The sequence below is a fragment of the Lipotes vexillifer genome, unplaced genomic scaffold (assembly GCF_000442215.2).
Source record: "Lipotes vexillifer unplaced genomic scaffold, Lipotes_vexillifer_v1.1 scaffold916, whole genome shotgun sequence".
Lineage (NCBI taxonomy): Eukaryota > Metazoa > Chordata > Mammalia > Artiodactyla > Lipotidae > Lipotes > Lipotes vexillifer.
The window spans coordinates 1,843,765-1,869,464 of NW_006798383.1; the positions used below are offsets into that span (position 1 = coordinate 1,843,765).

Genomic DNA, 25,700 nt, shown 5'->3' on the forward strand with positions numbered 1-25,700 from the left:
CCTCTCACAGTTTTTTCCAGTATTTGGGCTACAGGTGAGGCACTGGTCGCCATCTTGATATCAATTGCCAGGCTAGACGGCACTGGCGTCGCTCGGTAACCACGGAGACACCGATGCCCCTCCCATTTCCCAGCCCTAGAAGCTGTAAACTACGATTCCCATACGCTGATTCTCTACTTGACTGCCCGTTGTCTAGATTCGGCTTGTCAGCCACCGCGACCCTACCGCAGTGAACCGCGGGAGTTGCAGTTCGCGGTGTGGCCTCATTTTTTGCGGCGGGAAGTCCCAGAACTACAAATCCCGTGAGCCAGCGGGCTCACGCACGCGCACGGAACAGCTGATCCTTCCTGGCCCCCCTGCGGGTGCCTGAGAGGTAAGAGGGCGGGGAGAAGGAAGAGGAGGCGGGATCCCGGCTCTGCGTTGGTTGCGGCCTGGCACCAAGGGGGCGGCCCCGGCGGAGTGCGGACTCGGTGGCCGTTGGCGATTATGGACCCGGCCGAGGCGGTGCTGCAGGAAAAAGCGCTCAAGTTTATGGTGAGGAGAATGTGCAGGCCGGGGAACGGGGGAGGCGGTGGCGTTGGCGGCGTCGCTCAGGCTCGGGTCTGGGCCGCCATCCCGCTGGAGGAGGGGGCAGCGGGACCCTGGGCCGAGGCCGGGGCCGGGGGCGGAGGCGGCTGAAGGGACGGGACGGGAGTTCCTGGGAGGTAGGAGGGGTTGCGGAGAGGACCCGGAGGTGGGGGCAGCAGCTCCGCCATCTTGTGGATGAGAGGCCAAGTGACAGCAGGAGCTTAATCGGGGAGGGGCTCTGGGCGGCGCGCAGGGCCCTGGAGGGAAAGGGGCGTAGGGACAGTTACTGAAGAGCGGAGGAAGCCAGGAGGAGAGACGCCGTGAGGCCGCTGGCAGGGCCTTCCTTGTGTGAGGGTTACGGGTGAGGCCCGGGAGAAGAGGTGCATTCAGGAGTGGGGAAGGGGAGCGCGGGATACTGGGAGGAGAGATATTGGGAGTGGGAGGTGGGTGGGAAACGGGCAGCGCTGGATGCAGCTGGATCCAAGGTTAGAGGAGAGAAAGACAGGGCTAGTGGGAGACATAGATTTGTAGAGTTAGGTGGGAGAGATAGCCTTGCCTTCAGGGTACAGTCCCAGCTTGGGCAAACTAATGTTGACAAACTCTGGAAAGGACTAGGCCTTACTTAGGAAGAAAAGGACTGGGGATGGGGATCTAGTGCTATGATGACAGTCTCTGGGAATGGAAGGGGGTTGACTAGGAACCAGAATTACAAATATCAGGAAAGGGGCTACATCCTCTAGTTTGAAAGGAGAAGACAGGAGAGGTTCATTGGCTAGGGAAACCTAGGTACAGGAGATTAGGGGCAAAATTAATAACTAATAGGGTAAAACAAAACTTAGTGCTAAATTGTAGAGATAGTAAAATGAGGGGACCGGGTGCTGTACTACTTTCTGGGAAAGGAAAGGCCATGGAGAATCCAAAGACCCATAAGAAGTGATAAGATAAATGGAGAAATTCAGGAGATAAAAGGGGGAATGCAGGTAGTGAGGAATGGCTGATGTCAGGATTGGTAGTTTTGAGTTTTAGGCTGAAGCACAGTATGAACTTGGACTGGATTTTGTGGGTGTGTTTAAATCCTTTGGAATCTAGTTCTTTAACTTTGAATCATGCTTTTCTGTTTTTGATATGTGTATGTTTGGCAAATTTGTGGAGTCTGATATTTGATGCTTTTAATCTGATGCTTCATTTGTATATCCTAGATGTAAAACCAGACTTTGTGGTTACAGAATGATGGGATGCATAGACTTGCTTCTGTCTAAGCAGGTGGCCATTGAGACGTTGATATTACTTGCAGTCTAGTTTTGCTTTTTCCAGAGGTAATTGTAACCTGTCACTCCAAATGTTATTTCTTTTGTCAGTTATTTTGTGTCTTTGCGTGAGATACCCAAACAAATTTAAAAAAACATGGACACTAACCTAATTGAATTTAGGCTTTAAACTGCCCCATTTATAAGAATACTGGTCAAATTTACTATGACTTTACTTACTTTGTATTAGTACTTTCAGAAACACCTAACTAAAGTTCAAGTGTATCTTTAATAAAATTCTGTTAGGCCTGAAGAAGGTTCTTGAGTTTCTACCAAATGTTGAAATTCTAAAATATTAAGAAGAGGCTTTGAAATTTTTTTGGACTATAGAAGTGAGAGGAAGTTGCTTTGTATCTACAGCCAGCTTCTAGACTTGAGTCAGAAAAGTGGCAGTTGCTTATTTTTGTTTTCCTGCTTAGAGATTGACTCAATCCTAATCTTGACATGTGTCAGGTTTATGGAATAATGTGATTTCAAGATCATAAAGAGACATTATGAGATCATCTTCTTTACTCCCCATTAGATGTCAGCCTAGGAACATTTTCAACCAATTGATCTCTGCTTGGCACCAGTGAGTTGTTTTGATAATGGTCTCCTGATTGAGTTAAAGTTGAGCTAGAGATGGCCATGTAGTAGTTTGCAGCTTTTGGGACGCCACACATTATTAAATGTTGAGTCAGTTTCCATAGGGAGAAACCAATTCTTCTTCAGTTTTACTATAGTTACTTTCATTTTTGACCTTGCCTGCTATTGTGGCTGCTGTTTGAGCAAAGGCCAACTGGAAGAGGGCCACCAAGAATGACACCTTAGGGCTTCCCTGGTGGCACAGTGGTTGAGAGTCCGCCTGCCGATGCAGGGGACACGGGTTCGTGCCCCGGTCCAGGAAGATCCCACATGCCGCGGAGCGGCTGGGCCCGTGAGCCATGGCCGCTGAGCCTGCGTGTCCGGAGCCTGTGCTCCGCAACAGGAGAGGCCACAACAGTGAGAGACCCGCGTACCGCAAAAAAAATGACATGTCTGTTTCCTTAGTCAATTGAGATAGGAAGATATTTTATTTGTGTTTGCACCTAGTAATTAGTGCACAGTACACATGGAAGGATTATCCTTTTAATCAAATTGAAGTTGTTGATAGTATTCGGCTTTATTTTGTCCTTATCCCTTCCTTCAGTTGTGAGTTGTGAATAATAATTTTTATACCGATGCCTGATTTCCACTGTTTAAGAAAATGTAGGGCTTCCCTGGTGGCGCAGTGGTTGAGAGTCCACCTGCCAATGCAGTGGACATGGGTTCGTGCCCCGGTCCGGGAAGATCCCACATGCTGCAGAGCAGCTGGGCCCATGAGCCATGGCCGCTGAGTCTGCACGTCTGCAGCCTGTGCTCCGCAACAGGAGAGGCCACAACAGTGACAGGCCCGCGTACTGCAAAAAAAAAAAGAAAAAAAAAAAGAAAAAAGAAAATGTAAAATTTGTTTAAAATAGCAGCATGAAATGATATTCTCTTTCATGAATTTTGTTCATTATTATATTGACATAGTACTTTGATTAGAAATTTTATAATAAAATCTTATCAATGAGACTGGTAATTCAGATTTGACCATAATTCACACATGGTCTAGACTTAAAGTTTACCTTTGGATTTTTGAGATATATCTATCTGTCTGTCCTTCTGTATCCTATCTGTGTATATTACAAGTTGAGGGATGAATTTGAAGGTTTTTTGTTTTTTTTTTTTGGATGCATTGGGTCTTCGTTGCTGCACGCGGGCTTTCTCTAGTTGTGGCGAGCAGGGGCTACTCTTCGTTGCGGTGCACGGGCTTCTCATTGCGGTGGCTTGTGGAACACAGGCTCTGGGTACACGGGCTTCAGTAGTTGTGACACACGGGCTCAGTAGTTGTGGCTCGTGGGCTCTAGAGCGCAGGCTCAGTAGTTGTGGCGCACAGGCTTAGTTGCTCCATGACATGTGGGATCTTCCCGGGGCAGGGCTCGAACCCGTGTACCCTGCATTGGCAGGCAGATTCTTAACCACTGCACCACCAGGGAAGTCCCTGAAGTTTATTTTTAAATGGACAGGATAAACCAATCCCAGGATCTTAGAACTGGGAAAATTTGACACATGCATGAAATAATTTTAGGACATATAAAATAGTTTTTTAAAGAATTGAAAGATAAGTGAAAGTGTAAAGGGTAACTTGCTGTGTAACAAAGATAAATCTGGTTGACTGATGCATTTTCTGTTTCACTTGGTGTTGGCTGGGGTGCCAGTGTGGCTGGAATGTTCAAAATGGCCACCTTCTGTCATGGCTGGCCACTGGCTGAAAGTTCAGCTAGCAGTAAGGCTTTCTGTCCTCTTTTATGTGGGCCTCCTTTCTCCACATGGCCTTTCAATTTCCTTAAAGCATGATGCCTGGTGTCTAAGAAGGAGCATTCCAGGAGATAGGAAGTAGAAACCAGTCAGCCAATTCTCCTAAGTCCTAGGTTTGGAAGTTGAGAATGTTGCCATTGGTTAAAGACGGTCAAGGCCAGCCCAGAGTCAGAGGGAGGGAAAATAATCTCTACCTGTAGACAAGAAGAGAGGTATGCATAAACAGAGAGAAACTGCTGGGGGCCATGCCCTTTTGAGACTGGCTTCCACAGATGCTATTCTAGTTGGATGCTTAGGATAAAAATACAAATGGGATCAGCCAAATTTGTGGGTAATAACACTAGGAATGCTTTGGAGGCATCTCTTTTTTGAGGTTAACTTCTTAAGGAACTAACATGATCTCCTGCATGACTTGTCTTAATAATGTTACTGTAGAGATAATACTGGATGAATTGATAGGATTCAGGAACTTTTCTTTTTTGCCTGAGAACCATATGTATCTAAAAGCAAGAAACTGCATTTTAAAATAAGTATTCAGATTTCTCACTATGATGGGCTTTTCTTTAAATCAGTGAGATTGATTACCAGCTGGTTGGATGGACATTTGAAACTAGTTCTTAGTTTGTCAGAATTTCTATATATCTGTTACCTGTTCTCAATTTAAATTAGCCTTCAGTTTCTTTTCTGAATACTCATATAGGTATTGGGGTATGGAATTACAAATTAATGATAATTCTCTGCGCTCATTTTCTTGATTCATGTTTGTAATGTACATAATAAATTATTGGAAGTGAATTATTAGATTGGAGTAAAAATTCTTCTACTTTGAATGATTGCCAGAAATTTTTTTTTTTTTTTTTTGCGGCACGTGGGCCTGTCACTGTTGTGGTCTCTCCCGTTGCGGAGCACAGGCTCCGGATGCGCAGGCTCAGTGGCCGTGGCTCACGGGCCCAGCCGCTTTGCAGCATGTGGGATCTTCCCGGACCAGGGCATGAACCCGTGTCCCCTGCATCGGCAGGTGGACTCTCAACCGCTGCACCACCAGGGAAGCCCTGCCAGAAATTTTTTATTGCTAAATTAGAAAATGAACTTTCAAAGGAGACTACTTGTTATTCTGTATTTTTTGTGTATTGTTTAAACCCTAAAAGAAAATAACTGGTTAAGAATTTTTTTCCCTTTCTAAAGGGAGATGGTACATTATGTAAGATCTTGATCATGTATAGATAAAATTATTTGTGGTAAATGACATTACAATTAAAAAAAGAATGCGAATGAAGAAAGAAAAAAGGATCTTTGTGGTATTAAAATATTTAAAAATACCATGTGCTTTCTAGCAATATTTTAATACAGCATGAAGGTGCTTTCTAAATGTATATAATAAGAATTCACTGTGGATAAAGTAGAAAATATTCACCAATGTTTAACAACTTGGTCACTATAAAGAAAACTGCTTTCTTCTTTAATAAATCAATCCCAGCATCCTAACTGGCAGTGGAGGAGGGGAAAATCTCTATGGGAAAGAGATCTTACCATTTCAACTAGTATTCTGTAAGATTCACCTTGTACTGGGCAATCTCTGGATAATTCCCTTTAGATTTCTGAAGCCTGATTGAAAACAGAGCTAGAACATTTTACAGAAGACTCAGAGATAACAACAGAGGAATAGATACTGAGAGTAATTTTGAACTAAGAATATGATTTGTTCTCTGGGGCACTACAATCATAGTTCCTGGATTGCCTTTGTATGTGGCCAGGGTGAGGATGGGGAGCAGGGGAGCAGGGGAGCAAAAGCCACAGAGCTGGGAGAGAATTCCTGCCTGCTGAAGGTGAATGCTTTGAGTTGGAACTTCCTTCTGAGGTCTTGCTCCTTTCTGAGATTTGGCTCTCCCTTCAGGGTATACTTGCCTTCCTATTCCTAGGCTTGTGACTGACCTGACCTGACTGTGTCTGTGTCAATAATAGGATAACCACAGTAGAAATGGGAGGGTTGTGTTTATTTATTTTTCTTTGTTTTTTTTTAATATGATCAGCCATGAATAGCTAATATGTATTTACTTAGTGTTTACTGTTTGCTATTCTAAATTCTTTACATATACTATTATTTCATTTAATCTTCCCAATAATCCTGTAAGATAGATTCAGTACTATTGTTACTCCCATTTTCAGATGAGGAAACTGTTTCCAGAGAGGTTAAGTAACTTGCACAAAGTCTCTCTGCTTAGCAAGAAGCCTGAGATCAAACCCAGGCAGTCTGACTTGAGACCCTCACTTGCACTGTGTTTCATTCTTGAAGAGTAGAGAAACAATGGAATATGATGGCACATTTCTTTGCTGGTCCGATGGGCCGGAGTGGAGAGTTACTGTCCAGACTTATATATAGATTTATTTTATTTTATTTTATTTTTTTTACCTTTTTTTTTTTTTTTTGCGGTACGCGGGCCTCTCACTGCTGTGGCCTCTCCCGTTGTGGAGCAGAGGCTCCAGACGTGCAGGCTCAGCGCGGCCATGGCTCATGGGCCCAGCCGCTCTGCGGCATGTGGGATCTTCCTGGACCAGGACACAAACCTGTGTCCCCTGCATCGGCAGGCGGACTCAACCACTGCGTCACCAGGGAAGCCCTATATATAGATTTCTGATCATTTGAATTACTGAGGAAACGGAGTTGTCACAGTATCATTGTATCAATTGGCTATTGCTGAGTAATAAAGACCCACAAAATGTCATGGCAATATAATGATAGTTATTTATTCTCATGAATATGTGGATTTGCTGAGTATTGGATGACATAGACTGAATTTTGTTGGGTCACTCTGGATTTGGCTGCTCACTCAGGACTGTTCCACATGTTATTCTGGGACTCAGACTGTAGAGGCAGTGACTTCCCAGGCAGAGCTGTCCTCATAGCTATAGTAGAGGCACAAAAGAGCAAGCCCAGTTGTTCAAGTGCCTTTCAGTCATTGGTTGTATTATACCAGCTGATATTCCATTAACCAAAGTAAATCACATGGTCAAGTCAAGAGGTGGGAAAGTATACTCTGCCCATAGAAGGAGTGGAAGAGAGAGCAACTTGCACAATAATTTACTATAGTAATAATAATCTAATATACTTGATTTATAGAAGAATGATAAAATGCTTACTATTACAACTGTTGTGCTTTCTTTCTGCTCTCCCTTGTTGGCACTATTCTGATTAGCACTTTCACATTTTGGTTACTGAACAACACCTATTGGTTGGATACTTCCAGAATCACAATTTAATACAGCAGTTGTCTTTGTATTATGTCATGTAGAAAAAAAAAAAAGTGTAAAGAAATAATCAGAATCTTGTCTTTAATCCACAGTGATGCCCTGGAAAGTTCATCAATATCACAGTTCTTTTTTTCTGTACTTGGGAAGGGTAAGGTTGATGTCACTGGAGTAGCATTTGTAACAGAATTTGAACTGTAACAGAATTTGAATCAAGGTCATACATAATGCCCTTGGTATTACGTTCAGAGCTCTTAAGCTCCTTCTCTGAATGTAAACTTAAGGCTGCAACGATATTTTCTGATGTCTGGGGGACTTTCAGGCTTTCACTGAAAAGTCATGGAAGCAGAATTGTAGCATGTGGATAATGTTTTTGCAGCATGGATATGTAAATCCTTGTACTTAGGAAGTACTACACTAAACTGTTAATGTGTTTTTTTGTGAAATGTTAGATTATGGGTAATATTTCAAAATATTTGGCATCAGAAGATGTATTAGGAAACACAAAAAAAGCATCACTTAGGTGAATTTTCTTTTTCTTTTTTTTTTTTAAGAAGATGTTGGGGGTAGGAGTTTATTAATTAATTAATTTATTTTTGCTGTGTTGGGTCTTCGTTTCTGTGCGAGGGCTTTCTCTAGCTGCGGCAGGCGGAGGCCACTCTTCATCACGGTGTGTGGGCCTCTCACTATTCACGGCCTCTCTTGTTGCGGAGCACAGGCTCCAGACGCGCAAGCTCAGTAGTTGTGGCTCACGGGCCTAGTTGCTCCGCGGCATGTGGGATCCTCCCAGACCAGGGCTCGAACCTGTGTCCCCTGCATTAGCAGGCAGATTCTCAACCACTGCACCACCAGGGAAGCCCCGATTTTTATTTTCTATATATTCCTTAATGTTTTCTACATTTTTGACGGTGAATATGTATTGTTTTTAATCAGAAAAATTAAAATTTAATATATTTAATGTATACATTTATAAAACAAGTACCCCAAATGAAGACCTGCACTTGATCATGGACTACAGTGTAGCAAGTATACTGGCCAGTGGACTGACAGTGGTGGTTTGAATAGACAACTCACTCTGAGCTCATTTTCTTAACCGAAAAGTATTAATTGTTAGTCTTACCTAGTTAAGAAGGGTCTCTCTTTCTTTCCCCCCGCCTCAGTTCATTTTAAATTGTAAATTGCCATGTATAATGTGTTAATTGATAAATTATGCTACTTAAACTCCTATATGTATCCAAGTTTTCATTGGAAATTTAGAACTCTATGGTCCTAAATTGTGCTGGAGCACTGCATTTTCCTGTTAAGTAGTACTTGACAAAATGAGTGAGTTGACAACTGAAAACGAGGCATGCCGTGTGATTTGATAAAAATATAAACATAAACCGAGTGCAAAACATTATGTTACATGTGGAGGGAGGTGGTTATAGGGGCAGGAGGGGATGAAGACACAAAGTTAAGTATTATAAAACTTCTGTCTTCTCTAGAACTTCACAGTCTGTTGAGAAGATAGGCATTTATAAATATCTCTTAAGGCACACTTTGGTAAGTGCCAAAATAGAGGCACAAAGTGCTATAGAAGTTAAGGGAGGGGAAATTAGTTTTAACTGGAAAGATCTTCGGAAGGTTTGAAGAAGAGAGCTTCATATTGGTCTTGTGGAATAGATAGATTTTGACAGACTTGTTTCTGAAGTGGGAAGTTCCAGGAAGAGGGAGTAGTTTAGGTAGAGGCCAGAAGATCAGGAGATGGCCAGCACAGTGTGAGTAGATGTGTATGATTTGAACATAAGGTGAATAGCAGACAAGAAGGAAAAGATAGATTGGGAGCTTAGGGAGTTTGGATTGAATCCAGTTTGTATTTAAGAATAATATAGTGTACTTGGTATGTGTCTATATAAGCTTTTATTGAAGTAAAATAAGTATACTTTTTAAAGAAATCATAAGTATACAGCTCATTGAATGTTTACCCAGTGGTCACTTCTGTGTAACTATTATCTTATATTTGTAGATTAGTTTTTGCCTTTACTGGTATTTAACTTCACATAAATGGAATCACTCCAGTATATATTCTCTAGTGTCTGGCATCTTTTGTCCCACATAAGAAGATTCATTCAGGTTGCTGTGTTAGGTGTAGTATGTTCATTTTTATTGCTATGCAGTATTCCACTGTGTGAATATACTTCAAATTTTTAGCCATTTTATTGTTGATGGACGTTTGGGTTATTTCCAGTTTTGGGTTACTGTGAATTGTGCTATTATGAATAATCTTGTATGTGTCTTTTCTTGTACATATGTACATATTTCTCTTGGGTATATACCTAGGAGTGGAATTGCTGGGTCATAGGGTATGAAAAATGTTTAGCTTTAGTAGAGTCTGTGAATTTTTTCCATTTCATACTTTCTACAGCACCATATGAGTTCCAGTTGCTGTACATTCCTGTAACATTTACTTGCTACTGTCTTTTTTCACTTCAGCCATACTAGTGGGTGAATGGTATTATTTGACTGTTTTAATTTGCATTTCCTTAATGACTGCTGTAATCAAGCACCTAAAAAGATTATTGAGGTTTTTGGCTTTTTTAGGTTTACTGGCTGTTTAGATATCCTCTTTTTTGAAGTGTCTATTCAGGGCTTGGTCATTTCTTTTTTTTTTTAATTGGATTGTCTGCCTTTTTCTTATTGATCTATTCCCTATATTCTGAAAAATACAATACAAATCTTTCAACAAATATATGATTCTTTTGTAGGAATGTGTGTTTTGTTTTCAGATTTTTTTCATTTAAGAGATCAGTAAAAAAGTCACAAGATTTTGTGACTACAAAATACCTACACAGTATTTACAGGGTTAACGGTTTATTTTCTTACACAACAAATACTTGAACAAGAAGCACCACTGTCAGCACCATTTTATAAATGAACGAAGGAGATTTTTAATGCCACAGAAGTAGAAAACACATAATCTCAGAATAAAGGAAACTCTTTGAGGTAGGCAAAATAATGCCTTCCCCCCACCCCCCATCCAAGATAGACAGTCTAATCCCAAGAACCTGGAAATATGTTAAATTACAGGGCAAAGGGGAGTTAAGGTAACAGATGGAATTTGGTTGCTAATCAGCTGACTTTATTTTTAATTTTTTACCATACCACGCAGCGTGCGGGATCTTAGTTCCCTGACCAGGGATTGAACCCGTGCCCCCTGCAGTGGAAGTGTAGAGTCTTAACCACTGGATCACCAGGGAAGTCCCTCAGCTGACTTTAAAATAGGGAGATTGTCCTGGATAATCCAGGTTGGGCTCTGTAATCACAAGGGACCCTAAATGTGTAAGAGGGAGGCTGAAGAGGAGGTCATAGTGATGACGTGTGAGAACTCAATCCACTGTTGCTGATTTTGAAGATGCCGTAAGAGAGCCCTGAGCCAAGGAATGTGAGCAGCCTCTAGAAGCAGGAAAGGACAAGCTAAGCCTCCAGAAAAGAACATATCCCCGCTGAGGCCTTGAGGCTCAGTGAGATCCATTTCAGACTTCAGAACTACAGGACTGTCAAATAATAAATTAATGTTCCTTTAAGCACTAAGTATGTGGTACTTTTTTAAAGTAGCCATGGCAAACTAATAGTCTCTCTTAAGATAGTTAACCTAATTGGGGTGTGTGTTTGTGGATAAAATACACATACATATAACATCACTATATTTATTCTTAGTGTTTGGTAAACTACCAGTGCAATTCTTTCTCTTTCTCTTAATATTTTATTTTGAATCAACTCACAATTACAGAAAAGTTTCAAGTACAACACAAATGATATTTTTTCCCTGAATCATTTGAGAGTAAGTTGTCATATCATCACCGAATGCTTTAGTGTATATTTTCTGCAAACAAGGACATTCTATACAAGACAACCATCAAAATTCAGAAATTAACATACAGTACAATTACAGATCTAACCCCTTAGACCCCATTCAAACTTTGCCAGTTGTTCTAATAATGTTCTTTTTTTAAAAAATATTTATTTATTTGGTTACACAGGGTCTTCATTTCGGCAGGCGGGGTCCTTAGTTGCAGCTCTCCAGCTCCTTAGCTGCAGCACGTGGGCTCCTTAGTTGTGGCAGAGGGCTCCTTAGTTGCAGTACACAGGCTCCTTAGTTGTGGCATGCGAACTCTTAGTTGTGGTATGCACATGGGATCTAGTTCCCTGACCAGGGATGGAACCTGGGCCTCCTGCATTGGGAGTGCAAAGTCTTATCCACTGCGCCACCAGGGAAGTCCCTCTAGTAATGTTCTTTATAACAAAAGAGTCTAATCCAGAATCACATACTGAAATTAGTTTTCATGTCTCCTTAGTCTCCTTCAGTCTGGAACGGTTCCTGTCTTTAACTTTCATGACTATGGCACTTTTGAAGATTATAGGCTAGTTATTTTGTAGAATGATTCCTCAATTTGGGTTTATCTGATGATGTTTCCTCATGATTAGATTTGGGTCCTGTATTTTTGGCAGAAATACCACAGAAGTATTGCTTTATTTTACTTATTGCCTCCTGTTGGGTGACACATAATTTTTGTTTGTCTTACAACTTTTTTTACTTGATTAAAGTGGCACCTGCCAGTTTCTTCTTTAAAGCTAATGTTTTTGTAGTAAGTATCTTGTGGGAAGGTACTTTGAAACCATGTAACTATCTTATTCTTCATTAGATTTTCAATCTATTTCTAACAGAATGAGTTTATGAATTCCTGTTTTATTTGATGGGTTATAATACTATCTTTTACTTATTGCCTACTATTCTTTTTTTTTATTTCTTTTTTTTGGCTGTGTTGGGTCTTCGTTGCTACACGCGGGCTTTCTCTAGTTGCGGCAAGTGGGGGCTACTCTTCATTGAGGTGCGTGGGCTTCTCATTGTGGTGGCTTCTCTTGTTGTGGAGCACGGGCTCTAGGCATGTGGGCTTCAGTAGTTGCAGCACGTGGGCTCAGTAGTTGTGGCTCGCGGGCTCTAGAGTGCAGGCTCAGTAGTTGTGGCGCACGGGCTTTGTTGCTCCTCAGCATGTGGGATCTTCCCGGACCAGGGCTCGAACCCGTGTCCCTTGCATTGGCAGGCAGATTCTTAACCACTGTGCCACCAGGGAAGCCCAGTCATTATTTCTTTTGACACTTAAATTGTTCCCTGTTTGGCCAGTGAGAGTGCTTTCAAACTGCTTTCTTTGTCTGTTTTATGTATTTCTGTCATTCTTTGAACATTGTACTTTTTTCCTCCAGCCCTGGAATCAGTGATTTCTCTTTTTTTCCCCCGGTTTCTTTTATTAGAGAATGATATATAGAAGTCAATATCTGGGTGTTAGTTATACACATTGCTATTGGGTGTCACTCCTCCCAAGTCCTCTCACTGGACAGAGATAGGGAATATATGTATGTGTAAACGTGCGTACACATGCGTGTGCACACACATATCGCTATTTTATCTACGTATTTATTTAAAACCATGAGTTCACATAGGTATCTCCAATTCTAGTCTAACACAACAGGGTTTATCCAATAATTTGATTTCCATAATTGTAACTCCCTTTTCTGTTAATAAGTTGGCTCTCATTATCCTCAACATAATTTCTTTTTTTTTTTTCAACATAATTTCTTAATAAATCCCCCCTGTATGTGACCAGTCTCTCCTGTTGCTGCTGTTCCTGACACCCATCATGTGGATGCCATCCTTACCGTATCAGTCTCCAAAATCCCATATTAGGCTGCTGCCCCTACCCCCCATTTGAAGACCCTTCTCATTTTAGGCTCTGATACTGTGCACTAGGTTGCTCTCCTCACTCCATTTGGACTTGAGCACCTTGTGCAGGGCTACTAAGGCTGCCATATTCCTGTATAGACATTCTCTTTATCCTGCTAGGGTTCTGACATCCTGCTGTAGGTCACTGCAGATCCCTCCATCCCATCTCATGTACACACTTGTTTTCCTTGACCCTCACTAAACTGAATACAGATTTTTCACTTTGTAAAACTAAAACTCTGTACCCATTAAACAGTCCCTGGCAATTGCCATTCAGTTGCCTTCAGTCCCTGGCAACTGCCATTCTACTTTGTTTCTATGAATGTGACTACTCTAGATACCTCATAAATGTGGCACCATATAGTATCTGTCTTTTTGTGACTGGCTTATTTTTCTTAGCATAATGTTCTCAAGGTTCATCCATGTTAAGGCATGTGTCAGAATTTCCTTCTTTTTTTAAGGCTGAATAATATTCCGTTGTATGTATACATCACATTTTGTTTGTCCATTCATCTCTTGCCAGACACTTGGGATACTTTTACCTTTTGGCTATCGTGAATAATGCTGCTATGAACATGGGTCTACAAATATCTCTTCAAGACCCCGAAACACTTAATTTTTTTTTATCTTGATCTTTTGTTAGCACTTTTATGAATTCATCAGTTTTCCATTAGAGTTCTGAAAATGCTTATTCATTCAGTTCAGCAGTATAGTCAGTTACCAGAAACCTGTACTTGTCAGAGTCTTTTCCATGAATATTTTACCTTTTACATTTAGATGTACAGTCCGTCTGGAATTTTTATGTTTGATGTGAGGTAGAGGACAGAATTCAGTTTTGTTTTTCATCTGTTGCGTTGCATGGTCACTTTTGTCATATACCACCTGTCTGTATATGTGTGTGGGCTTGTTTCCAGGACTTTTCTGTTCCAGTGGTCTATTTATCCTTGTGCCAATATCATACTTTCTTAATTACTATATTTTATTTTATTTTATTTATTTATTTATTTTTTTGTGGTACGCGGGCCTCTCACGGTTGTGGCCTCTCCCGTTGCGGAGCACAGGCTCTGGACGCGCAGGCTCAGCGGCCATGGCTCACGGGCCCAGCTGCTCCGCGGCATGTGGGATCTTCCTGGACCAGCGCACGAACTCGTGTCCCTTGCATCGGCAGGTGGACTCTCAACCACTGCGCCACCAGGGAAACCCTTAATTACTATATTTTTATACCAGTTCTTGATATTGGATACTGAATGTCCCTCAGCTTTTGCATGTCCGTATATATTGGAATCAGCTTAATTTCCACAAAACATCCTCCTATAACTTTTATTGGAATTGCATTGAATCTATATATAAGTTTGGGGAGAACTGAGATTTTAACACTGTTGAATTTTATAATCTATGAAAATCGTATATATTTCCATTTTTGGGGTCTGTAATTTCTCTGTGTAGGGGTCTTTATACATCTTTTGTTAGATTTATTCCAGGTATTTGGTGTTTTTAGATGCTATTTTTAAAATTTAATTTTCTGTTTGTTGTTGAGTGTAAAGGTTTTTTAAACCCGAGCTCCATGACCTCTGTTCAGTATAAACACATGGGAGGACTTTTTCCTGAAAGGTCTATAATTTACGTCTGAATCTGATTCCCACTGGGGGCAATAACAACAAAGAAGATTAGAAGACCACTTTAGTTATTTGACTTTGAATGGATTGGACTAGGGACAGGGGGAACAGACAGGCAGGGAGGCTGCTTAAAGACTATGTAATAGTCTAGGCAAGAAGCCACGTGGGATTGAGCTAGGGCAGTTGGTATGGAAAGAAGGAAAGATATTCAAGGAATATTCTGGATACAGTGAGTAAGGTTTGCCTGGAGTAGGCTAGGAGAAAAGAAAAAGAGAAAAGAGTAAAATATGGCTGGTGTCAGGCGTGTTCAGGGCGATTAGTTAAAGGGAAGGTTGCCATAGCAGTAGGTATGGCAAAACAAGTATTTGGTGGGTAAAGATATTGGAATAGTCCCTAACTTTAATAAGGAGACTAAATTTAAGATATACACATAGGGTTTCCCTGGTGGGGAACCAAGCAGATAAATATCCAAGCAGATTTGGGGACTCAGAGAAGTTTAGAAGGGCAGGATATAATTTCAGAGGGGAAAATAGTGACAAGGAGTCTGGGTGCAGATATTCTGGGGAGATTCAGTAGGCAGACAACATCAGTGAGTACTGAAAAGAGGCGGCAAATCCTCTGTTTCGAGTTTGTGCTCAAAAACAGAACTGGAATACCCAGCAAGGAACTAAAGAATTCAGTCTACTCATTAGTGCCTACTGCAGTAGTACTATACTTTATTATTTGGAGAGCGTGTTAACATGTAGTGCAGATTCTCAGCTCCTCTTCCCTCCGCTTAATTTGGTAGACCTCAAGAATTTGCATGTTTAACAGGCATCTCAGTGTTTCTGATAGAGATATTTTTCAGATCACACTTTGACAAAATGTCTAGACTGCTGTGTCCTGGCCAGTGTACCAACACAGAGGGAGTGGGGGAAGTATTGTGGCTAGAGCCAGAGTAAAAGGTGAAGCCTTGTACATGGGGAACATAGCAGGAAGTAGCTGAGTTAACTGGATTCAAGAGTGGAGGCAGGTGGTAATCATTTTGTTGTATGTAAGTATATTAAATCAACACCTTACACTTTTACAGTGTTATGTCAGTTATATCTCAGTAAAGCTGGAAAAAAACAGTGAAGGCAGAATGAGACAAACTTCATGGCAGAGGCTTAGAATCGCTTTGAGTTCCAACTGATTAGTAATAAGTTGGTTTCTAAAAACAATTTACTTCTGGGTGCTGTTTGCAGCTGGAGAATTTGGTGAACCATAGGGGCAGAAAAATTAACAAGATAATGCCATTTATAAGAGATATATCTAGTAGAAGAGCAATAGCAACATCCCCAAATGTGGCCACTCTAGGTATGTTAAAATCACGTCACAATAAACTGGTAGTCCCTGCTGGTGCTATGAAAAAGTTGTGGATAGTTCTAACATTACTTTTATTGTTAATATTCCATGACCCTATTACATACGTGAAGATAAATGACAACAGACTACCTCAACAGTTGTTTCATAGTGTTCTTAAGGTAATGTCTTGAGGTAATGTCAAGGAATGAAGGGAGAAGTTTGAGGAATCATTTAAGTGTTGCTTAAAGCAATAGGCATAACTGAATGGTAAGGAAATTTATGATGAAAGATTCGTCTTTTGTACAATTACATAGACTAGAGTTGTTCTTTTGAGCAGGGTCCTCAAGCTGACCTCAAGTGAGAGGCACAAAGCCACAGGCTTTCTGGTGAGTGAGAAATTGTCTGAAAAGGTCTTTTTATCTTCATCCCTTAGATTAAAAGCAGCATCAACCACAGCATCAGAGGAAGATGTAATTGATAAAATTAAATGAGGTAAATGTGAAGCAGCTTTCTAGTCCATAAGGATATAGTGGTGGTAATACTTTTACAACAAAACTCTAGTTCAAAATAATTCACACAGATTTCCAAGGTTTATTGAATAGACATTCCACCCCTATTCCATTTTACTGTTTAAACGTGTATTTATTCATGTCTGCTGTGTGCATGTTTTGGTCTTGGTTTTTTCTTTAAAAAATTAACGTTTAGTAAAATTGACTTTTTTTTAGTGTACAGGTCTCAGAATTCATGTAACCACCACCACTATCAGGATACACAACAGTTCCATCATCCCCCAAAAAACTACCTTGTACTATCTCCCCATCTTCCTAACTCCTGGGAATTGTGATCTATTATCCCTCACTTTAGTTTTATCTTTTTGAGAAAGTCATTTAATGGAATCATACAATATATAATCTTTTCGTACTGACTTCTTTCTCTCAGCATAATGCCTTTTAGATGATTCATCCAAGTTGATGCATTTATCAATAGTTCATTCCTTTTTATTGCTTGGTAGTATTCCATTGTATGGATTGTACCACATTTTGTTTATCCATCTGTTGAAGGACATTTGGGTTGTTTCTGGTTTTGGGTGATTAAAAATAGAGCTGCTATAAGCACTTGTGTTTAGGTTTTGTGGGAACATAAATTTTCGTTTCTTTGGGGTAAATACCCAGGAGGGGAATTGCTGGGTCATATGGTTAGTGTTGTTTAACTTTATAAGAAGCTGCCAAACTATTTTCCAGAGTGGCCGTAACATTTAGCATTACCACAGCAGTGTATGAGAGTTCTAGTTCTGCATCCTTGTCAGCACTTGGGATTGTTAGTGTTTTTTATTTTAGCCATTCCAATAGGTATATAGTAGTATCTTATCGTGGTTTTAATTTGCATTTCCCTAGTGAATACCTCAGTTCTTGATGACTTTATCTGTTGGGCTCAAACACAACAGCTAGTCATCCTAAGAAGAATCAGAAGAATGGTCATTAGAGTGATGTAACGTTCTGTGAAACATTCTATGAAAGACTTTTGTAACATTAGCATTCTATGAAAGACTTTTTGTAAATATTTTAGAAAGGAGTTTGTGCTAATGAATGTTCATGGCTTTTCAATGATGTGAGGGGTACTTTGAAACCTAGTTACAAAGTTTCAAGTAAGCCCTGTGACAGAATGAGAGAGTGACTTAAGAGTGTTTTTTTCTGGTGGCATTTGGTCTTATGTAGAGCACTTGTGGCTTTTAAACTGAGGAGATAGGCAAATGAAAAAGAAAAATATCTGATTACCTGATAGTTTTGTTTTGTTGGCACCGCGCAGCATGCGGGATCTTAGTTCCCCAAGCAGGGATCGGACCTGCGCCCCCTGCAGTGGAAGCACGGAGTCTTAACCACTGGACTACCAGGGAAGTCCCTACTTACAGTTTTTAGAAACAAAGCAAAATAAGTGAGAAACACTCATGGTCATCATGATCATTATCAACATTTACTGATCTCCTATTCTTGGTATAATTTTGAAAAACTTGCTTATTCAGGGAAATAATTTAGTTAGAGGAAAGGAGACATTCCCTTGAGTAATATGTTTGGCCCCCTTCTACTTCTCCCTTCTTCATAAATCATTCCAAGCAGAAGGCTGTATTATAAGAAGCAAACCCGATGATTGCTAACTAAATGTTTAGTGTTTTAGTTGGTTATTAGCTTAAGGTCAAATTTGTTTAATGAGTAAATGTGGAAGAGTTGCTTTTTTTAACACTTTCAACACACACTTAATGATCATTGGTATGTCATTCCCATTTTATGAAGGTGGAATGTAATTTCTTTATTTTTAATAACGATAGATGTTTATAATTATTGAATCTTTGTTTTGATGTTATTAGGCGTGTCAGTACTTTTCTTTGATACCAAGTCCTCAGTTAGGAAATAGCCTCCTGATTAGAACTTGTTTCCCTGGGAAAATATAGTTCACTTAGAAGCAGTTTCCAGGAATATATTGGTGCAGAAATAGGCAGTCAAGTAGTGACTCATGTGTAGCATTCAGTGTAATTTAGAAAAGATGACTTAAGTACAGGAATATTGATGCATCTGTTTTTCAAATTGCAGTTAATTATAGTGACAGCTTATAGGATCTACTTCATTCTCTCTTGGAATCTTGCCTAACTTAACAAATTTTACGCGATTTAGGTTAGAAACGGACAATTTAAAAGTCAAATAGGGCTTCCCTGGTGGCGCAGTGGTTGAGAGTCCGCCTGCCGATGCAGGGGACATGGGTTCGTGCCCTGGTCCGGGAAGATCCCACATGCCGCGGAGCGGCTGGGCCCGTGAGCCATGGCCGCTGAGCCGGCGCGTCTGGAGCCTGTGCTCCGCAATGGGAGAGGCCACAACAGTGAGAGGCCCGCTTAACACCAAAAAAAAAAAAAAAAAAAGTTAGTCAAATAAATTAATTGAAAAGAATCCTGCCTTATCAAATCATGCTTTTAAAGGTTTTTCACACCCTCCAGTCTTATCCAGGTGTGATGTTTTGAAAATAAGAATGATTGTTTCAGCTTTTATCAGAGTTTGAGAATAGAAACTCCTTTTATGCATGTATGTATCATCTTTGATTATACAGTAGTCCACTGGATATAGTCCCTCTACTTGACATATACCTACTACATCAATAAACTGTGTGATCCTATATATGTTTATATGTCGTCATGTTAAAAAGTGTTTAAGTATTCTTAAATGTGTTTTATCAATACCTTATGGAAAAATACTTATAATCTTTTGAAAGCATTCATGTTAAAAAGAATTAGAAATGATGTTTATCTCATTTGGAACTCTTTCTCTTTCAATGTATCATTAAAGTGTAGGTACAGTATATAAGAATTCATACCATAGGATCAACTGAGACTTTGGTTTAAATATATTACAAATTATACACGGAAGCCTGCATAAGATCCTACATATATTTTTTTTTCCAAAGAAGCTTCTTTTAATGGTTCTGTTAAGTGTAGGAATGTTCTGATGATTATCTTTTTAATTAAAATAAGAAATCTTTGTTTAAAGTGGCATTCTTTTTTTACGGCCTGTTACAGTCTCTGTAACAATCATTTCTTAAGTCTGAACATTTTATTTCCAGGAATCCATTTATATAAAGCTATGTTTAGACTTAATTAAGGAACAATTCTTACAAAGCTTGTAAATAGCCAGGAAAAAAGGGACCGAAGATAAAACTGATGTTCACGTTTAGCAAAATGATTGTTACAAGGTATGTAATAAGCTATAAAAATACAATAAATCTCTTTTTATAAGAGTTCATATTTTTTGGTCCTTGTTTTCAAGGGTATTTAAGGAGAATATCAAAGCTCTGGAAAGTGACATCTGTTTTGCTGAATGGACTAGTGATAACTTCCTTTGTCTCTAACTGACAGTACCAGGAGTTCTACTGTCTTCTTGGTGTGCTTTCTTTGAAAATACCTTCTAATCAGTTAAGATTGGGATGTAAATTTTATATTGTGCCATAGTGAAAACAAGACCTAGTTCTCATCTCACTTATACTGCTTTCTAGAAGTCAGAAAACTTTGGGCAAGTTGCTTAACCTTCGAGTCTCATTTTCCTCATCTGGAAAGCGACAATAGTAATTCTCTTCCTACTTCAAAGAGCTGTTGTGAGGACTAGGTGAAATTATAAATAGTGAAAATATTTTGGAAGTTATATATAGGACTGTGAGCATCCAAGCTACATTTCTTTGTCTCTCTAACCTTGGGTTGTGGTAGCAGTAGTAATAATAAAATAACAACAATAATGGCAGAAAACACTTATAGCTCAGTATGTACAGTGTAGGATTCTAGGCACTCAACTCATTTGATCCTCTCACCTTATTAGGTATGTATTGTTATTATCCCTGATTTACAGACATGGAAACTGAGGCACAGAGAGGTTAAGTTACTTCCTTAAGATCATACAGTTGGAGGGACTTCCCTGGTGATCCAGTGGTTAAGACTCCACACTCCCAGAGCAGGGGGCCTGGGTTGGATCCCTGGTCAGGGAACTAGATCCTGCATGCCACAAGACCCGGTGCAGTCAAATAAATAAATAAATAAATAATTTAAGAAAATCATACAGTTGGAGAAATATGGATTTGAAGAGGGAAATGGGTGGTATCAATCATTTTTCAAATCTATAGAAAAATTGAGAAAAGCATTCATATACCCCTCACCTGGATTGGCCAAGTGTTAACATTTTGCCATATTTGATTTTTTTCCTCTCTGTATAGCTATACTTTCCTTTCTAAATCATTTGAAAGTTGTAGACATCATGATATTTCACCTCTACTAAAGCGTGTATTTCCTAATACGGGCACTGTCTTTCATAACCACAATGCAAGATCCCACTCAGGAGATTTAACAGTGATAACATTTTATTATTCAATATATAGTTTATATTCAGATTTCCCCAGTGGTTCCAGTAGTGTACTTTATAGCCTCCTTTTTTAAAATTCATGATCCAGTCACATGTTACACATAGTTATGTCTCTTTAGTCTCCTTTAATTTACAATAGTTCCTTAGTCTTTTTATTCTTGAAATTGAAGTTTTTGAAGAGTCCAGGCAAGTTTTACAAAATGTCTTTCATTTGGATTTGTCTGATTGTTGTCCATGGTTAGATTCAGGTTAAAAAATTTGGCAGGAATATATGTTGTAGTTTCTCAGTGCATTACATCAGAAAGTGCACGATGTTATTTTGTTCCTTTATCGGTGATGCTAAGTTTGATCATTTTATTAAGGCTGTATTCACCAGATTTCTCCATTGTAAAGGTATATTTGGAATTAATAAGTGCTCAGTTGAGTGAAACTTGGAAACTGTGTAAATAACTTGTTTCCCAGCATTGTTTCTCCCAATAGTTTTGGTGTCCACTGTTCTGTAGAAATTGTAAAATCAGCCCATTTATTTTTAGGCAGTTCTAAGTGTTTGTTTTTTTGTTTTTTTTTCCTTCTTGACTTTGAAATGGTGACTGTTTCCTATTTTGCGAAGATAATATGTAAACTTTGTCATTTTAATTTTATTTTTTATAAATTTATTTGTTAATTTATTTAATTTTTGGCTGAGTTGGGTCTTCATTGCTGTTCTCGGGCTTTCTCTAGTTGCGGTGAGCGGGGGCTACTCTTCGTTGCGGTGTGTGGGTTTCTCATTGTGGTGGCTTCTGTTGTTGCGGAGCATGGACTCTAGGTGCGCGGGCTTCAGTAGTTGCAGCACACGGGCTCAGTAGTTGTGGCTCGCGGGCTCTAGAGCGCAGGCTCAGTAGTTGTGGCATACGGGCTTAGTTGTTCTGCGGCATGTGGGATCTTCCTGGGCCAGGGCTCAAACCCGTGTCTCCTGCATTGGCAGGCGGATTCTTAACCACTGCACCACCAGGGAAGTCCCTTTATTTTTGTTTTTGAACTTAGCCTAATTAAAATGTACTTTTTACATTCTAATTTATAAGTTATATGCTTTATAATTTTTATCTTCGGTGGAAAACACTGCTAAAGCTGCTTAAATAATTGGGTTTAGTTTTTAAAGGCTTGTGGTACTAAAAGCTGCAACAGAAGTTCCTGGAGGGCTTGTGTTTTCCATTCCATAGGCCTGGGGTGGAGCCTGAAAATCTGCATTTCTAACTAGTTTCCAGATGATACCGCTGGTTCTGGGATCACACTTTGAGACTCATTGTGGCTTCTCTAGGCCTTTCAAGGCAATTTGCTCATAATTATTTGGGCTTTTTTTTTTTTTTTCCTACTTGTTTGCTTTCTCTGGTAGACATGAGAGTAGTGTGGTTATAGTATAGTGGAATAAGTTGAAGTTTGTATTAGTTGATTTTGATAAATGTTGGGAAAATTATGGGAATTGGCTAAATTACTGAATAGTATCTCATTAATCTAATTCACAATTGTGTTGTAATGAAAATGGCTGTAGGCTGTTTTAAAACTTACTGTGGCATTTATATTTGTTGGGATTTTCTTTACTTCACTTAAACACTGATCCCTTAGTTTTGACCGAATGAGATGTCCATTGTGGTCATTTGGGGCTTTCAGGATTTAAGTGATCCCTGCATACATTTCACCAACTTGGTTCTGTTAGATCTGTGCAATTAGTAAAGCAAGTGGCACATTTGTTATGTCATAGAGATATTTTTGCTTCTATGGAATTTGGCCAGATTGTCCTGCTCCCTTGCTTCCCCTATTAGAAATGCTATAAACATCAGAAAGAAAAGGATGACCTTACTATTTGTTTCCCAGACTAAATCACAGCCTTGAAGCAGCTCTTTACTTCTGAATAAAAAGTTTAATTTCACACTCTGACTAGTGCTTGTATGTGCAGCTAGATATTTATTTTATGCAGCTAAACTGATCTGCTTTTGCAAATTACTTGCCAGTCAGCAGAGCTATAATTTCTTATGAGTAGTTGGTGGTAAATTATAGTTCTTATTAGTAAGTTTTGTGTGTGTGTGTTTTCAATATGTACTTATGAAGCAGGAGTGGGAATCAGTCAACAGACTTTGACCAGACTAGGATTTGACTAGTAGCTTTTCTCAAGGCTCAGGGATTGGGACTCCCCTGGTGGCTCAGTGGTTGAGAATCCGCCTGCCAGTGCAGGGGACATGGGTTCGAGCTCTGGTCCAGGAAGATCCCACATGCTGCAGAGCAACTAAGCCCTTACACCACAACTACTGAGCCTGCGCTCTAGAGCCCATGAGCCACAACTACTGAGCCCACGTGCTACAGCTACTGAGCCCGCGTGCCTAGAGCCCGTGCTCCACAATAAGAGAAGCCACCGCAATGAGAAGCCCACGCACCGCAATGAAGAGAAGCCCCCGTTCACTGCAACTAGAGAAAGCCCGCGTGCAGCAATGAAGACCCAACACAGCCAAAAATAAATAAATAAATAAAAAAGGCTCAGGGATTGATGAATTTGGACTAACAATTCCAATTAATTATGTAAACCAGTAAGAGTGAGATCTTGTTTTCAATTGATGTGAAAATGTACCCAGAACATAGAAAGAATGATGCCTGGTAGAAAGGATTAAAGAAGAGATTCTCTTTCTTATTGAGAAATAGAATATATTGTAGTTAAAATTTGAGTTTTGAAATTGGAGGGCACTATTTTTTTATTTTTGGCTGCATTGGGTCTTCATTGCTGCGCGTGGGCTTTCTCTAGTTGCAGCGACCGGGGGCTACTCTATGTTGCGGTGCGCCTGCTTCTCATTGCGGTGGCTTCTTTTGTTGCCTAGCATGGGCTCTAGGCATGCGGGCTTCAATAGTTGTGGCACATGGGCGTAGTTGCTCTGCGGCATGTGGGATCTTCCCAGACCAGGCCTCGAACCCGTGTCCCCTGCATTGGCAGGCGGATTCTTAACCACTGCGCCACCAGGGAAACCCTGGAGGGCACTGTTGGGCTGAATTTTTAATTGCTTAATTGAAGCCATGAAGTTTAAAAAATTTTTATTTTAAAGTGAGACTGACTTTTATTGAACTTGGATTAAGAGAAAATGCGATGAATCAGAAGGAGACAAAGTTCTACTTCCTTAATAAGTGGGTCAGTCATTTGCTTTAACTGAGATGTCACTAAATTTGTGTGGGCTTTGAGTCTAGAGGGGTCATCTAACTCAAAGCTTCATAAACTTTTCTGTTCATGGACCTCACTGAAAATCTTTTGTATGTCATGAGATACTCTCCCCAGACATGCACATGTGTATACCTTTTGTACATGATTTCAAGAGGTTCAGAGATCCTTGAATCCTATCCATGGGTCCCGATCTAGCCTTATTTTAATGTTGTTACATAATGTATTTTAATTTAAAATTTGTTGTTGATAATTACCATTTCAACATAAGTAGTTGTGACTTTAATAAGGGTATGACTATCAGGTCTGAGCTTCATCATAAAATGGCATTTTGAGAAGCTAATGAAATGTTATGTTATTTGGTAGTATCAGGAAAAAGGGTACAGACTTGACTGGTGGGTATCAAACATCCTACTGGAATGTCCTGTTCTTAATTTTCTAATCCCCCTAGCCACCCAGGCAAGCAGCCACAATTTATCCCTATCTGTGATGATAGAATTTTACTTGTCAGGGATATATGGATAGATACACTTAATACTTTATTTGCTATCCTACTGATATTTCCATGCTGTTTCTACTTTTATCAGTTTTATTAAAGAAAGAGTATGACCAAGCAAATGCCCAGCAATGTCAATTTACCCTAGTAAGTGCACTTTACATCTAGGAGATTTGGAATACACTCTTTTGTATCACAGTGAGCCTTAAACACTGTCAGCATGTTCAGTTATTTATTTTTATTTATTTATTTTTTATTTTTTTTTTTCTTGCGTTATGCGGGCCTCTCACTGTTGTGGCCTCTCCCATTTGCAGAGCACAGGCTCCGGACGCGCAGGCTCAGCGGCCATGGCTCACGGGCCCAGCCGCTCCGCGGCATGTGGGATCTTCCCGAAACGGGGCACGAACCCGCGTCTCCTGCATCGGCAGGCGGACTCTCAAGCACCGCGCCACCAGGGAAGCCCATGTTCAGTTATTTATACTCTTCAGCTCTGGGAGGGCTGGGAAACATTGTTTTCCCTTTCTCTTCATCCTCTTAAGGTATCAACACTGGGAATCTGTCCACCCACTTAGCTCGTTCAAAAAACAGTGGTTTGCGGTCATTTTAGATCAGTAGTAGTACACTTTGGGCAAAAGGCCTTGTTTGAATCATAGACTATGACTTCTTCCTTTTAAAAATGAGCGAAGGCCTCGCCCCCAGGCTCATGCGAGCTGGGTGTTTCCTGTGTCTCTCAGTCCGGGTTTGGAGAATCCAGTGTCCTCCAGCTTTTCATGGAAGAGGTATCAGGAGAAAGTGTGGTGAGCTCAGCAGTACCAGTGGCTGCGACCCACACCACTTCGTTCAAGGGCACGAGCCCCAGCTCCAAGTACGTGAAGCTGAACGTGGGCAGAGCCCTGTACTACACCACCATGCAGACGCTGAGCAAGCAGGACACTAGGCTGAAGGCCGTGTTCAGCAGGAGCATA

The 25,700-nt window shown here is 40.3% G+C and overlaps 1 protein-coding gene and 1 pseudogene across 1 annotated transcript in view; both read left to right on the forward strand.

Moving 5' to 3' along the window:
• Nucleotides 1-477: 477 nt before the first annotated feature.
• Nucleotides 478-25,700, forward strand: part of BTRC (beta-transducin repeat containing E3 ubiquitin protein ligase) — a 185,620-nt gene continuing 160,397 nt past the window's right edge. The window contains exon 1 of the mRNA XM_007470457.1: nt 478-534. Coding sequence (XP_007470519.1) covers nt 487-534 — 48 coding nt within the window. The 5' untranslated portion in view covers nt 478-486. The remainder of the gene's footprint in view (nt 535-25,700) is intronic.
• The window catches only part of LOC103090818 (BTB/POZ domain-containing adapter for CUL3-mediated RhoA degradation protein 3 pseudogene), a 915-nt pseudogene continuing 720 nt past the window's right edge, over nt 25,506-25,700 (forward strand).